The 16,710-nt window shown below is 33.5% G+C and overlaps 2 protein-coding genes across 2 annotated transcripts; both read left to right on the forward strand.

The window, feature by feature from the left end:
* Positions 1–9,793: 9,793 nt before the first annotated feature.
* LOC131856155 (triacylglycerol lipase OBL1-like) lies at positions 9,794–11,194 on the forward strand. The gene is made up of 3 exons (XM_059207577.1): positions 9,794–10,066; positions 10,831–11,045; positions 11,129–11,194. The coding sequence occupies exons 1-3, from the start codon at positions 9,802–9,804 to the stop codon at positions 11,192–11,194; spliced, it is 546 nt and encodes a 181-aa protein (XP_059063560.1). The 5' UTR covers positions 9,794–9,801.
* Positions 11,195–11,861: 667 nt separating this feature from the next.
* Positions 11,862–13,019, forward strand: LOC131077521 (triacylglycerol lipase OBL1-like). The gene is made up of 2 exons (XM_058015031.2): positions 11,862–12,499; positions 12,627–13,019. The coding sequence occupies exons 1-2, from the start codon at positions 12,251–12,253 to the stop codon at positions 12,888–12,890; spliced, it is 513 nt and encodes a 170-aa protein (XP_057871014.1). The 5' UTR covers positions 11,862–12,250; the 3' UTR covers positions 12,891–13,019.
* Positions 13,020–16,710: the final 3,691 nt, after the last annotated feature.

The raw sequence follows: 16,710 nt of genomic DNA on the forward strand, positions 1-16,710 counted from the left end.
AAGGAGGTGTGGAGACAGCGTATAGCACATGTGGGGCTTCCACATAATACTATTATCCAACACTTCTTTACGGTGTATTCTAATTGAAAGAAGGAATCTGTTTCTTAAATCTGTTTCATGTTTTCTAGACAATAGGCTCTGTTTTCTAGTAATTTGAAAAGACAGTTTCATTTGATAATTTTGATGAACTTGATGGGGCGGAAAAGTTAGTTTTTTCATGTTTCCCGCTTTTATTGTAAGCCCTTTTGTGGCTATATAAGGGATGAAAATGACTCTGAAATGGTCCGAAAGATTTTTGGGGGAAAGGAACGCAAGAGATAAAATCTGTTTTTCATGATATTTTGGGAAAGAAAAGAACAATTTTTTTATGAATAAAATTGTTACAGATTCTATAGTATTAAATATGTGAGTTTAATAGATTTGGATGATAATCTCTGTGTGGATTTAGTTTGAATCGGGAATTTGTTACTTTTCTTCTCATTATATGTGAATGCACATAGAATGCGTTTTTCTCTGAAAAATAAATGATTGAAGTCTGTGAGCTTCATAATATAATTTGTGTTATTAATTAAGAGTATATTCATTGTGTGCTGACAAATGAATATTGATCTGCCTTTTAGTACTTTCGGGTAAAAAGTATGCAAACAAAATTACTGTAAATTTAGAGCTGATTGAAAATCATTCTTTGTTGGGGAGTTGTACCCATATGCAGAGGATAATTATTTCTATAATTATCCAACTGTTAGTTGCTTTGTCTTTTAATTAATGGGCATACAGAGATTTAAAGAATACAATGTATAAAAGGCAAATCTGTTAACTAACAGATTTTTGGCGACTCTGCTGGGGAGTCGAATAAGAGATCAGAAATAAAATCATGAGATGTATAGGGCTATCTTGTGATTAGCTTTAGAATTCATTCTGGTGAAATATTAAAGATATATTTTGTAAATAGACTGGAGTCTAGAAGATATACGAGGTCCCAAAGTTGTGAAGGAGTTATTGATTCAGTTTTTTAAGAATTGCAGAATTTGAGTTTTTCTACTTCCTTTACGCCACAAAGAAGAGCGAGGAGTAGAACTCCTAGTTCTTTTTCTCATATACTCGTATCCTCTACTTGTCATGCCCTGACGTTGCATGGTGTTTCCCTTCTTACGGTTTTCAACGCTAAGCCTTTAAACATTATCTTAGCAATGGCTGTGAATAATCCTTGGGGATCAACTGTAGGACCACTTGCTTTAGGAGCTAATTTAAACCCTCTACCAAAAGACTCGTGAGATCACCTGCCTAAATTTAGTGGAGATGGAAAAGTCACAACTAGTGAGCATTTGAATTCTTTTCATGTGACATGTGGTGTATTAGCAATTCAACATGAGGATGTAGCTATCAGACTTTTTGTTCAAACATTAACTGATGCAGCTGCAGATTGGTTCTACCATTTACCGAATGGTGATATTATGAACTGGCAAGATATTAAGACAAAATTTGAAGCCAGGTTCAAGTTAGCTGAGGATGAGCATTTTCTTTTGGCTCAATTAGCGCAGCTTAAAAAAGAGATTCTTGAAACTATGAGAGATTTTGTGGCTAAATTTAACAAGATAGTTCATAAAATCCCTGTTAATCAAAGACCCTCTGGTGATAATTTGAAGTGTTTCTTTATGAACTCAATGCCCTTCGAAATAAGTTTCTTGATCCGTAGGCAGAGAGTACAAAACTTAGAAGCTGCTAAGACCTTAGCAATTGAATTGGAGGATGATTTAATTACAGTAGGGAAATGGAAAAGAGAGGTTCAGACCTCTACTGCACAAGCCTCAACATCAACTACTACATCAGATCCTATGATTCGAAGGTTGATGAATGATATCATAACACTTAAGAGACAATTGCCTAAGTCTAATATGACATATTCTTAGCCCTATCAAGATGTTCCTAGAAGATTTCCAAATCAATCAACTGGAACTGGAGTAAGAGTACCACAATTACCTCCTGTACAACAGAGGTTAGCCATTGAGGCACCTCCACCAAAAGCTAATATGTGTATCTTTCATCTTACTGACGATCATGATGGAAACTCTTGTCCTGAAATGGTACACTATACATAATTGATGGGTTCAAAGGAGATGCTGAGGGAAGTAAGCGAAGAAGAATCTTTAGGGCAGCCTGGCAACTTTGAAATACACTTCCTATAGTATGAGTCAGATTCAGAAAGAGGAGGCGACATTTTGGTTACCTCAAAAGATCCTTTATGTGCAGTATTAACCAAAAACCAGCACAATATTAAGTCTCAAGAGGCTTCTTCATCCTTAGCTAGAAGTTTCAAAGGCAAAGAAATCTTCTCTCGTTCTCACAACAATGATTTATAGGTACAATAAATTCCATTGTTAAAGCCTGTAGACATAGTCAGTCCTTTTGATATAATAGAATTTTGTAAATCCTCTAGAATTCAAATCTCACCAACAGAATATCTGAAATTGAACCCTAAAGAACTTGATAGGCTTGTTAAATTTGTTAAAGGGAACAATGCTTTTGCACAAGTTGGGACAACTCAGCAGTCAGTTAATCTTGCCTCAATGCCACAATACCAAGAGTCAACACGTCCAGTCAGTCCTGAAACTTCATCTGATATTGTTGGTAATCAAACTGATGAAATGATACCTATTTTTGAGCCTAAACTTGACCCTTTTTATGTGTCTCTGTTCATAAATGGACATAGATTGAATAACTATATTATTGATTCTGGTGCCTCAGATAATATTATGCCATCCGCTATAGCTAAGGCCTTAGGGTTATCTTTAACAAAAACCTTTGGAAGATGCTATTCCATGGATTCCAAACAAATTCCTCTTGTAGGATAGATTAAAGATGCACAAGTGACTCTTGCTGTACATCCTGATAAACGTGTTAAGTTGACTATTTTAGTAGCTATTATTCCAACAAGTTATGGCATGCTACTTAGTAGGACCTTTTGCAAGGACCTAGGTGGTGAAATTAAGATGGATTGGTCCCAAGCCACCATTCCTATTGGGAAAAGACAAGTTATTTTGCAACCAGAACCAAAATCTAAATTTACTGTTTTCCCAACGGATGATCCTAAAGCACAAACTTTGTATCAAGAATGTGATTTTGGCAACTATATGATTTTGTCTGACAATGGGGTCATAGCTTTAGCTCATCAGTCACAAAGAGCCAATGAACTTTCGGGTATGGAGTTTGATGGCAGTTGTTCAGCATCTGGTTCAAGGGCAGGGGTTGTTTTAATTCTGTACTCGATAAAAAAGGATAATCACAAGGGTATTATTTTGAAAATTGATGTTAAAAAAGCATATGATTGTGTATAGTGGATATTTTTGTTACTTGTTTTGAAAAAGTATGGTTTTTCTAATAAATGGATAAATTGGGTTTGGGGATGTATTTCTTCCCCTTGATACTCAATTGTGATCAACAAAATTACATGCAGATTATTTTGTGGGACCAGAGGGCTAAGGAAGGGGGATCCCTTGTCCCCCTTCCTTTTCATTTTAATTGTAAAATCCTTTAAGTCGTAGGATCAAAGTTATGGTGCAACATGGACTATGGATTGGTATAAAGGATATACCAAATATGAGGCCTTTTTCACACCAATTTTTTGCAGATGATACATTAATGTATGGCCAAGAAACAAATAGGGAAGCCATAAAAAATAAAGGACCTTTTGGAAGGGTATTATTTCGCCATAGGATAGAAAATTAATAAAGATAAATCCAACATTCTTTTCTTCAACACTGGACCGAGAGTATAGAGGAGAATTGGCCATATCCTGAGGTTTTATACTAGTAAAATTACCTCAACATATTTGGGGGTCCCCTTTTTCAATGGTACGGTGAGGAACAAACTATGGAAGGACACCATAGAAAAACTTGGGAAGAAAACAAAAAATTGCAAGGGATTGTGGGTTACACTTATGGGACAAATAACCATGATAAAATCTGTTTTGTTTTCAATCCCAATTTCTCTTCTCTCAACAATGGAGATAACTAAACAATATTCACAAGAGATGGCATGTCTACAGAGGAAATTTATGTGGGCTGGAGCAAAAAATAAACATTGTATCCCACTTGTTGCTTGGGATGTTGTGAAGTAGCTGAAATAATCCAGCGAGGCTGGAGTGAGGGATATTTTGATTCAAAACAAGGTGCTAGCCCGGCTAAATTGATTTGAAGGATGTACTTAGAATCAGAGGCGCTTTGGAGCTAGGTGCTAAATAAGAAATATTTGAATAATTATTTGAGAGAAAGAATTATCTCTATTGCCAACCCACCGAACGAATCAACAGTTTGGAACTTCATGCTGAAATACTGGGATCTAATTACAGATCACATCTCTTGGAAAATTGGTAATGGGAAGAAGGTTGTAGGGTTTGGTTTGACTCATGAAATAGTTGCAAACCACTAATGGAGCTACCGGATATGACAAAGACCATGGAAGCTACCGTAAGGGATTATAGAGTCTTAGTTGCTGACTACATTGCATCATATGTTGATGGTTGGGTGGTGTGGAAAGACTTTGCTATGATTTCCAATGCTTGTAGATAAGCGTTAGTATCAGAGCTAAACAAGAGACATTATTTTGGGGAGAATAGATGATAAGATTATCTGGTGTGCTACTAAATCAGGTAATTAGTCCCCTAAGTTAAGTTATGAATTGGGTGTACAAGAGGTTGAATCATGTGAATGGCAAGATCTATACTAGAATACACATATTCTTCCCAAAGCGAGCGCTTTCACATGGCTTGCTATTTAGAAAAAATTTCTCACAAGGAATTGACTGATGAAGATAGGATTTATGGGAGATTTTAGGTGCCCATTATGTGAAAAGAATGAGGAGGATGCTGATCATATTTTTGTACAATGCCTCATTGCCAAACCCTTTACCATACTCTTTGAAGGATATTTTCAAGGGATGGCTAATTTTAAATAGAGGTTTGGTGTGGAGTGGGTTTTGGCATGCAGTTCTAGCCATGGTGATATGGCATATCTAGCATGAGAGAAATGATAGGGAGTTCAACAATAAAGTGTTCCTCCTTCTTTCTCTAATCAATAGAATTGAGATTAGAATATGCAAACATATCAACATGAAGGTGTTAAATAGGAAGGTGGGATGATTCATAGGTTGAGATGATCATATGTCTATGTCCTGGCCCCATTTAATACCCCCAAAGGTGGAGGTCGATGGCAATGATAAAGATTGGAACATAGAAAAATGGATACTCCCACGAAAGGAACATCTAAAATTGAACTTTGACGGTGCTTCTAGGGGAACCCTATCCCATTTGGATTAGGTTTCATTGTGAGAAGTGATACTGGTGATTTCTTATGGGGAGGATTGATTAAGGCTAGGGTCCCATGGAGGGGGGCTTCCTAAAAAATAGAGCGGGTGCTGTAGAGATTTTTTAGGAATTTTTTTAAAGTGGGTGGTCTCATGAAATGTGTAGCACAGTTCTGCTTAAAAATTTAAGCCCCTAATTGAAGGAAGCTTGTGGTCCCATGAGCAGCAATGAAAAATGAAATAATTTGTTTTTTCTATTTTCCCTTTAAAATGTTTGGTCAAACTCATCTCAACTCTTTTCTGATTGCCAAGTGGCAAATACAATTCCTAAGTTGGTGGGGCAATTTCTAGCCCCACCCCATTTTCACCTGCTTAAAAATGAAATCCTAAAAGTAGGAGCTTCTATTTCTTAGGAGCAGATTCCAAATAATCCTGTAGCCCCAAAAAAATCTTCATGGGACCGCCTCTTCCTTAAAAATAGAGCTTAAGCCCCTCCCATGTGACCCCTACCTAAGCTTCCTGATGACTCCAATAATAATGTCAAATATGCAACCCTTCTTGACGACTTAAGAATGTGTCTCCTTAGTATTGATATTGAGGGCGATTCCCTGAATGTAACCTAAACTGTAGTTTCTGGAGATGCTCTTAGTTGGATATCTAGGATGTGGGTTAATGACATATGAGTAATGCTAGAAGGAATGGACTTCTCATTAAAACAAATCTTTCGTGAGGCTAATAAGGATGAAGACTTTATCTCTAATTATCCCATCCATCAGGATATTGAGGCAATTATCTCAGATGATATAATGACCTGGACTAGCCTTAATCTCCAATGACGACGTACTTTTCATAGTGCCTGTATGATGAGGACGCAGATATGTGGTGTAGAGGTGAATCAAGCAAATATTTTCATGGGATTTTTTGGACCTTTGTGCCAACCTTATAAGGATTATTAGACATATATGAATCCCCACATAGCAAGTGCTTTCATCCCATCTATAAAGTCGAGGCTACATACATTCATTGAGCAGTGAATAGAGATGGAGGGGTCGGGGTTGGGGTCGTCTGATCTTGAAATTTTTTTGATTCCGGAATGTGAGTGTGATTGCAGACAGGCATTGATGGATGCACAGTTGAAAGAGATCTTCATTTTGGATGGGGACGAGGTTGAGGAGGTAGTGAAGAAGGTGTTGGGTGATGCTCGCCTTTCCCATGGGCATGTCCAAAATATTGAACTCTTGGAAAGCTTCGTGTATATCTTGGCTCGTATCACAAGGGACCATGAGGCTATGGAGAGGGCCATCAAAAGGATGGTTTCTCCCCACCTTCAATGAGGCTCAAGGCTGAAGCCTTCTAGGGTCAAGTGGCTGATGCCTTTGTAATAGAGGACATTTTGGAGAACAAGGATATGCATGATACTATAATATCTTTGAGAGATGGTCTGAGTAGGATGGAGACATATGAGTATATGATGAGTGTTAGTGGGACATGTTCCCTTGTGAGAAATTGAGAAGGTCTTAAGAGGTGATAGAGGCTATCAAGACTCTGTTTGCTTTCTGTTGAATGTATTTTTTTCTTTCTTTCTTGTGATCAATGAAATGGGTGCTACCCCTTGGTAGCAATTTCGCAAAAATATAAAATAAAATATTTTCACCCTCATAGAGATAATTAAATAAATACACATTTATTTAATCATGGAGAAATTAACAATTAGGTAAATAATTATTTAATCATAGAAGAAAGGTCACATGGAATTATTAAACAATTAAAATTGTTTGATTAAAGAGGAAAATAGATAAAGTAAATTTAATTAAATAATATAAAATTACTTAATTAAAGACTTAGAAGAAAGGTTAGGATAACTAAATAATTAAAATTATTTAATTAGAAGAGAAAGAGGGAAAATAAATTTTGAATTGGACAAAAGGTGTTAACCTAATTAAATAATAAAATTATTTAATTTGTTGAATAGAAGATTGGTAAAAATTTCCTTGCAGGCATTGGACAATTTTTAGTGTCGATATGTTGTATGCAATATTGGTAAATATTTTATGTGGGGCTTCACATAGGAAAAATAGTTAATTTAATATTAAGGAGCTATATTTAATTATTAAAAAAGTTAGTACCCAATATTGAATGAGGGATCAATGGTTTTGTAATCTCATGGTATTAGTCACATGACTTTATATAATACCACTTGGTGATTTTGTGTGATCTTAATTCTATACAAGCAAGCATATGGGTAGTTGTCCAAGGTTGGCTAGTTGGCCATTTTGGCTAGGGGGTTGATAGTTTCTCTTGTTGCATAAATTATGAGGGTTTGAAGCATGGCACAGGATGTGCCATTACATGCTTGTTTAGATGGATTGCTTATAGAGAGCTTTTGTTTCAAAAGTGTTCATGGAGGAAATTGAAGATGTGTTGTAATGATTTCATTGTTGAACAATACATGAGTGATGGATGCTTTTTGAGGCTAGGTTTTTCCTTCTTGAGGGTTTTTCTAAGGGTATATTTGATGTCATATTTGATGGTATGTTGTCTATTATTTTTCATATGGATTCTAAATACTTGTTTGAATAGATTTCTCTATTTGGGTTATGTTGAGGTTTGTCATGTATGGATGAATTTTTTTAAATAAAAAAACCACTCGAATGACACCCCCACTCTACTCATCCTTTATCTACCATTGTTGGTTCGAGTCTCTCTTTAGAGGAGGTGAATTTTGAAGATAAGTTGGATTTTCTCAACAAGGAGTGACATAACATGAAAGAACTCAAATGTTTAAATGGAGAATAGCTTCTTTGTTAATTATCAGCTGGTATTCTCTATTCTCTATTTTCTTTTATTCTTGGTTTTTTTGTGTCTTTGATTGTATTTTTTTCCTTCTTGATCTTAGAGCTTGTGAGATTCATCTATTTTTTCTTGATGATTGCTTTATAATGGGTTTGAACCTTTCCCTATGCTTATCTAATCAAAACTTCTCATTACTTATTGTTATTTCTTTATTGGATAACAATTACTATAGTTGAGTATTCATTAATTATTGTTACTTTGGACAAGGGCTTAAGATTGAATTAGTAATGATTTTTCTTCTTCATATAGATAGCATTGTTTCCAAGAAAATAGTATTCAACATTTATCTCTCTAGATCTCTTTTGATGTTGCATCAATCAACTTGAAAGTTTTACGTATTTAGATACTTAGAATAAGATCTTGAATGTTTATGTCATTATTTGTGTCCGTTTGGTCTCTTTTGATGTTGCACCAATGGCCTTACTATTTTCTTTGTTGATGATGCAACCAACACATAAAATACCAAGGTTATCTTTTGAGGTTCCATCAAAATTTAGTGATGTATTCCGATTTAGGAGGTGTCCAAAAGACACTATTCCTAAGCTTAGATGAATAAACTCAGCCAACCATTAATAGAAAAATAAATATTATATGTACTTAATTGTTAGCTTTTGTATAATTTCATTTATAGAAATGTGTAGAAATATATATTTCTACATGTTTGTACAAATGAAATTATAAAAGAGTTAAACTATTTTAAAACTCCCTCGACATAAAAATATAAAAAATAAGTTCTAAAATAATTTTATAATATATTAAATCATAGAAAATAAAATTGTTTTAAATTTTTTTTATTTTTTTATAAATAATAATTAAAAACGTATTTTTTAATAATTTATTTATTTATTATTGAAAGATTTTATGTCAAACATATATAAAATTGTTTAATTATGTTTAGCTACCTTATACAAAAGCACAGATCTTTGAATTTATTTTTAAGAAAAAATTTCAACCATCCTAAAAGAACTCCACAAAATGCATCTGCAAGAATGGCCATTCAACAAAAAAATTAGTGCTTACTGGTTGTTTCTCTTCTTGATGACGATCTTGTTTTCATAAGTCAATCATATTTATTATAGATTAAAATGAAATAATGAATATATTTATTAAAATGAAATAATGAATATATTTATTATAGATTAAAATAAGATTAAATATAGAACAATTTCATACCTTAGAAATAACAAATTATTCAAATTATTCAGTCAATCATTTATTATAAATTGTATGGTAACTCTTATCCATTTATTCTTAAATCACATGATAAATGGCTCAACATCACATTCTTAAATCACATGATAAATGTAATCATTCTCTATTTAAAGTATTTTTCACGCCTAGGTTAAATAGTCAAAATATAACAAAATTCTAAGGTTCAATTAATCAATAAATACTGCCTAATGAGTGCTTAATATGCAATAAACATAAAAGATAACAACTATAAAAGATACCAACTATAATATGAACTCTCAAATGTTGAATAGATTGCCAACAAATAAATTCAAACATGATTAATGTATTTAACATGTTTTCTGTACAATGGCATTTTTCATGTGCTCTGTTGCATATAAATGCATGAACTTGTAGACATTGGAAAATCATCCTTTTCTTCTTCTTCTTCTTCTTCGTAAGGGAAAACTTGTGACTATGGAGACAAGTAGTGACTTGATAGCCTACCCTGAGAGGCTCAGTTTGTTGAAGCTGATTCTGAGTGTAATATTGCCTTATGGAGAGCCAGTCATACGTCCACAGCTGGACCAGTACTGGAAAATAAAGCTCTCGCTTATATTGATGAAAATTGTGGAGTATGTTGCAGGACCCTTGAAAGCATTGGGTATCTTGGTTGAATTTCTTCTGAACCTGTTTTCTCAGAATGGGGGATTGTTAAGAACCCTGTTCAGTTTATTAAACGGTAATTGTACTTAGTTTTAATCACTGATTTGATATTATTCTCACAAAAAATATTGTGTAAGCATTTTTAAATTATTATTTTTCCATCATAGATCATCATTCCTTTCCATATGTTTATGGTTTTTTTAATCTTTTACATTGATAAAAGTTTCTTTTATAGGATTTGGTAAGTTCTTATCCTTTGGCTTAAGAGAGCAAAACACTTAAGATCACGGATTTGATGGTAAAAAATTTCTCACACAATCAAATCTAGATCACGGATTTGATTGTGTGATTCGAAACTGCTAACAACATTTGAATGGATTGTTGTGAAACAAGTTATGAATGTGGTGGATCTCAGTCCCTTCTGTAGAAATTTACCAGAATTAGACCTTTTCACTGCTTCTTTGGTTTTAAATTTAAGAGGGCTTATTTTTGTTGAGCTACAGTTCATATGATCAGACCAGTGAATCAACTATGGTACTGCTCTGATGGGGAGATTATGGACCACAGGGTCTAGACTATCTTAATACCCACCCCCTCAGCCTCTTAATTTGGAATAGGCAGCGATTAGGACTCAAATCTAAGATCTTTCATTTAGTGTATCAGGGAGCTACTAACCCCTCTTTGGCCAGCTTATTTCGATCCAAACATGACTCTAATACCACATATTTAGCTACAACTCCTATAAATCATACCCTGTCAATACTTCTTCCCACTCTAAATTAGCATCATAGAGAATTAAGTAAAATCTTGACTACTGGTTGTGTGGATTGTTCTATACAGGAAGCATGATCATACCCAAGAGAGGATCAGAAGAATTTTTAAGTGTGATTGGCCATTTAGAGCGGCGCAGAGATCTGTATAAGAGCATCTCTGAAGATGATCTCTCCGTCATGGATGGTGGGGATCGAGTGTTTGCAGATATCTCAGCCATGGCTTCAACTTTAGCTTATGAAAACAAGTTGGTTATCAGGAAAACAGTCAACCAGCACTGGAAGGTACTTTATTTCACTTGTTTTAACAGCCCACAGAAATTTGTTCAAATTTTTCTTTGACTGAACAAAAATGTCTAATCTTGCAGATGCATTTTGTGGAGTTCTTCGACTTTTGGGACGGTATGGAATCTTTCTGGACAAACCAAGTGTAATGAAATCGTAAATTACGCGTTTTCAATATAGATTGATTGATCAGTTCAATTGATATAAATCAATATTATATAAATTTAAGATAATTTAGCATATCAAATAAATTATAAAATTTCATCCAATAATATTTTTATCATTTAAAAAAAATTTTAAATCAATAAAATAATTAATTAATTTTTGATATAAATGAAAGAAAATTGATTAATTGATTAATTGAACATTCAATGAAATGATGTTTAAATAAAGACAAAATCAACCATCCTTTTAAAACTAAATCTTATCAAAAATAAAACTTGTTCACATACACATTATTTGATCTACCTACTTTTATTAAGGGTATTTAATTAATAAAAATGAAAAAGTGGAGGACAATATTCTAACATTGAAAAATTACTAGTTCCATTCATGTTTAGAATTTGACTTAATAATTATAATTTAATATATTTGTACTCTTTTCTCAAACGTGTTTTGAAGATTCTTTTGGCTTAGTGTGTGTTGACAATCTATTCATTGTTATTTTTTGAAATTAATATGGAAGAGAATTAGTGCCAACCTTTCTTGTCTTTATTATAATATCACTATTAATTACACAATTCTTTGTATGCATATTTCTAAAAGTAGGTAATATCTTTATATTAGTTGCATATTCATGAATACTAATATGTTGATATGGGTATCTTACAGATCACTTGCAGAAGAAATCTACACAAGCATTTGTAGTATGTGACAAGGAAATTGATGCCAAATTAATAGTGGTAGCCTTTAGAGGAACACAATTATTTGAGGCAGATGATTACATAACAGATTTAGATTTCTCATGGTATGACTTTCCCCAAATAGGAAAAGTCCATTTAGGATTTCTAGAGGCTTTGGGTCTAGCAAACCGTTCAATTGATAAGAAATCCTCACATCATCTCGAAACACAAGACATCAACAAACCTCTAGCCTATTTTGTTCTATGCCAACAGTTAAAGAACCTTTTACAAATCCACAAAAATGCAAAATTCATTGTGACAGGTCATAGTTTAGGAGGAGCTTTAGCTGTATTATTTTTAGCAATGCTATTTGTGAACAAGGAGGATAAGTTGTTAGAAAAACTATTGGCTATTTATACATTTGGACAACCTAGAGTTGGTGATAAAGAATTTGGAGATTTCATGAATAGTAAACTAAAACAATCCAAACCCAAATATTTTAGAGTTGTATATTCCAATGACCTTATTCCAAGATTACCTTTTGATGATGGCCTATTCATGTATAAGCACTTTGGAGTATGTCTTTACTACAACTGCTGTTATTGTCAAAAGGTATTCAAATTACTTTTTAATTTTGTAATACTCATTATTATTTTTTAAGATTAGTGATATCCACTAAATTTTAGTAAGATTGTCTCTATGGATTTAATATATTATTTTGTTAAAATTGTTATTGCAGAATCTTGTGGAAGCCCCCAATAGAGATCTCACGTTGGTGTACTTCATACCCATAAGAATAACTGCCATATGGGAATTGTTACAATCCTTAGTATTACATTACATTAAGGGAGAGAGCTTCAAGGAGACCAAACTTTCTATTATCTCTAGAATATTTGGAATTTTGGTTCCAGGGATTTCAGCACATAGTCCAGTAAATTACATTAATGCAATAAGATTGGGTCCTCCTAGATTGAATCCAACTTTGAGTAATGTAAAAGGATAATATATCTTATTTGAAGGATGCAGTCTTACTAATGTGAATGGCTGAATACAAATCATTCTTCACATTGAAAGAAAGACATTCACTTTGAGCCCATCTTTTAGATGGTTTCCACTTATTTAGAAAATTTTATTATAGAATTAGGATACTCAATTACTCTTATTAGTTTTTTGGAAAAACACATGTTACTAGTCTATGCATGGACTGTAATATTTCTTAATGAAAACATTTTTAAATGAAATTTTAAAAGACTTTGTCAATTTTTATTTTTTAAATTTCTTTATGAGCGAATAAATTAAATTAAGGTTTATTGATTGTTGGCTGCGAATAATTAGAATAAGAAAAATAAGAGTCAAGAAAGGAGAAAAAAAAGCAAAATGTTGATCAATCTAGCACTTCTTTACAACCTTTGCAACCATATCTTCCTCAAGCTTCTAAAACTTTAGTTCAACAACCTAGTGACTATGACCTTATTGAGCAACTTTTTTTTACTCTTGCTAAGATCTCACTATGGGATTTGCTTCAAATTGCTCTGATTTATCAGGGTATGCTTTAGGAATCTCTTCAAAATATCTTGTCGCCTTCTTGTTCTAGGCTTGTAGATGTGAATGTGTTGATGTATTGTATTTGTGTGGATTCACCAAATATTACAGTCTGTCCACATGCCTCTAGAAGTGAGGAACTTGCAAGACCCGATGATAATTATTTATGTTAATGGTGTTGGCATTAAGCAGAATATGGTTGATTTAGGTTCATCACTCAACGTTTGCAGTCTAGACTTACTGCCTAAAATCAAAGTGGATTCAAACTCTGTTGCTGCATCTTATATATTCATTCGTGGTTTTGATAACACTAATAAAATTTTTTTGGGCATTGTTATTTCGCCTTTAAATATTGGATCAATTATTATTCCAAACTTGGCGTATGGCATGTCAGGACTTTTACTGTATAACTTTATTTTGGGTAGACCTTGGCTACATTCTTTAGGGGAAGTTTCATCTACTCTTCATGATTCTATTAAGTGTGTTACTAAGAATCATGTAGTTATGATCAAGACCCACCCTAATGCTATGCATTTATGTCAAATGGTAGCAGTTGGTCAAGCTTCATTACACCTACCTTTCAGAACTACAATCCACCATTGTCTTTAGACATGCCGACATCTAATTCTATGGTATCCCCTAAAAGGAAAGCCCAAAATGAGTTTTTCATGAAGAGTCGTCTCCTAAGACACATGATCCTCCCAAAGAGGACCCTCGTATGGTAGCTCCTCCAAAAGCTGAAATTTCCAAGTAGATACTCCTGCTAAATAATCTCCTTCTAAAGTGAATGTATGTTTAGATGATGACTTGGGAGCTTTGGATTTTATTGTCTTATCTTGGTAAATACAAGGTAGATTCCGTCCATCTAAACATTCCTAATATCTCATTCGCCTCAACTAAAAAGGATGATTATGAATCTATGAAGCTAGGAGATAATTACCATGTTGATCATCTCTTCTATACAAATCCCTTGACCTCTCATGAGTTACACTTTATTTATGGGTTGTGGTATGATCTTGTCTCTAAATATGGCTATGGAGCTATGGGTTGTGGACATGATGAGGAAGGCATTCAAATCCCTCTAGAGGCTGAACCTCATCACTCTAATATTGGAAATGGATACTACACAACATCCTCTAAGGCTAAATCAAGGTTGAATGTTAATGCAATTTTTACTAAATCTCTCTCTCTTAAGCTTATTCATCTTGAGTATATTGAAAGTAGTATGAACTCCAATGAAGTTTCTTTAGATATTTTCTCTTTAGAGGAGGCTTTAGAATAATTCTTGGGTGTGTATTATGATCTTCCTTCTTATCATCATAAGAATCAACTCCTTTATTGTTTGAATAGTCAAGCATACTTTAGAGAATGTGTTATGAATTCTAATACGTGGGATTCTTTAAATTGTGATGATGAAAGTCTATTTTCACCACATCCTGAAGACCATAGTACTCTTCTTAAAGGGGATACTACTGATGTTATCAAGTATGCTAAATATTTTGAGAAAGTTATTAAGAATGGAAAATTCCTTTCTCTAGAAGATTCTAAATCAAATTATGATCTCTTGCATCTGAATTCTAATATTTTTTCTTGGTCATATGAGGATATGCTTGGTTTTAACGAGTTCATGGTGGTTCATAACATCATCCTATGTCCTGATGCCAAGCATGTTAAGCATAAGTTCCAAAAGATGAATCGTATGGTTGCCTTGTTAATCAAGGATGAGATAGAAAAGCTTCTAAAATCTTAATATTGTCACTGTTAGTAAACCTAATCATCACATTTGATAGCTTGCATTAATTTCTACAATCTTAAGAAGGCTTCACTTAAGGATGATTTTCCACTTCCTAATATTGATATGATTGTTGATTCGACTATAGGCCATGCCTTACTTTACATCATGGATGAAGTCTTGGGTTACAATCGAATTATTATTAACCTAAAAGATCAATATAAGACAACCTTTACAACTCCTTCAACTAATTTCTTTGCCATTTGGGTTGAAGAACGTTGGAGAAAACTATAACCATGTGATGACTATCATCTTTTATGACTTCATTCATAAGATACTAGAAGAGTATGTCGATGACATCTTGGCTAAGTCTGTAATTCATCAAGATCACATTACGAATCTTCATCTATCTTTAAAAGGCTTCGAATCTATAAGATGAGACTAAATCCTCTTGAGTTTGTCTTTGGCATGGATGTTGGAAAAATTCTATGGTTTATTCTCTTAGCATGGAATTTAAGTTGATAGGAATATGATTGATGTAGTTGTTAATACGACTCTACCTAGAAAATAGCACAACTTCATAGTTTACTTGGGAATATTCAGTAAATTCATAGATTTGTATGTCAATTGATCGATCAAACCCTTCCATTCGTATGTTTGTTGAAGAAAGATGTGAATTTTAAATGGGATGATGAGCACATCAAGAGGCTTTCAATTCTACCAAAAGCTATTTGGCTAATAATCCTATTTTGATTTGGGTTATGCAAGATAGAAAATTTTTCGTTTATATTTCAGCATCACCTTTAAATGATTTGAAAGCCTTATTGGTTTAGGATGATGATGATGGTAGACAAAGAGTGTTATATTATTGTTAGTGAATAGATTGTCCTCTCACTCAACTTCTCTTAATTTACTCTATGCCCAATATTATGAAGAGAATAGAATCATTCACTACAGTTGAGAAAGTATTAATTTTACTTTAACTTCCTCTCTGAATTTTCTACAGGTACAGCTCCCTCATCTGATTTGCAATGAATTCAGTTTTTACAATTACACTTTTTCTCGAAAGTGCATAAGGTTCTCTCAACTACTCCTAGGTAGTGAGGTAATTACAAAATACAGCTCGAAAATGAAAAGATTCACACACATATAATCAACAAAATCTATTTTAAAGAGTGAATTTTCTGCTAGATTTTCAACATATATCAAAACAGGAAATAGATGAACTTACGACTAACCAACAGCAATAAGGAACTTTTGAATCGCTGAATTACCTCCACAAAGTGATAATAATTCAACACCAAGAACACAAAGTTTCAAAGCATAACTCAAAATTTTTCATATATGTATATCCAACTTCAATGCACAAAGTCTTTGGAAGCTAAAACATGCATATACTATCCTTGATCACTGTTCTTCAGAAAAATCTATCTTAAAGCTATATCTAATCTGCTATTCTTTCTTCCCTATTGCTAATTCCCAGAAACGTTCCATGCCCTAGCATTTATAGTTTTTCTTTAAAATTCCGAAGGGCCTCCCTTAAAACCCA

Source organism: Cryptomeria japonica, chromosome 6 (assembly GCF_030272615.1).
Source record: "Cryptomeria japonica chromosome 6, Sugi_1.0, whole genome shotgun sequence".
NCBI lineage: Eukaryota > Viridiplantae > Streptophyta > Pinopsida > Cupressales > Cupressaceae > Cryptomeria > Cryptomeria japonica.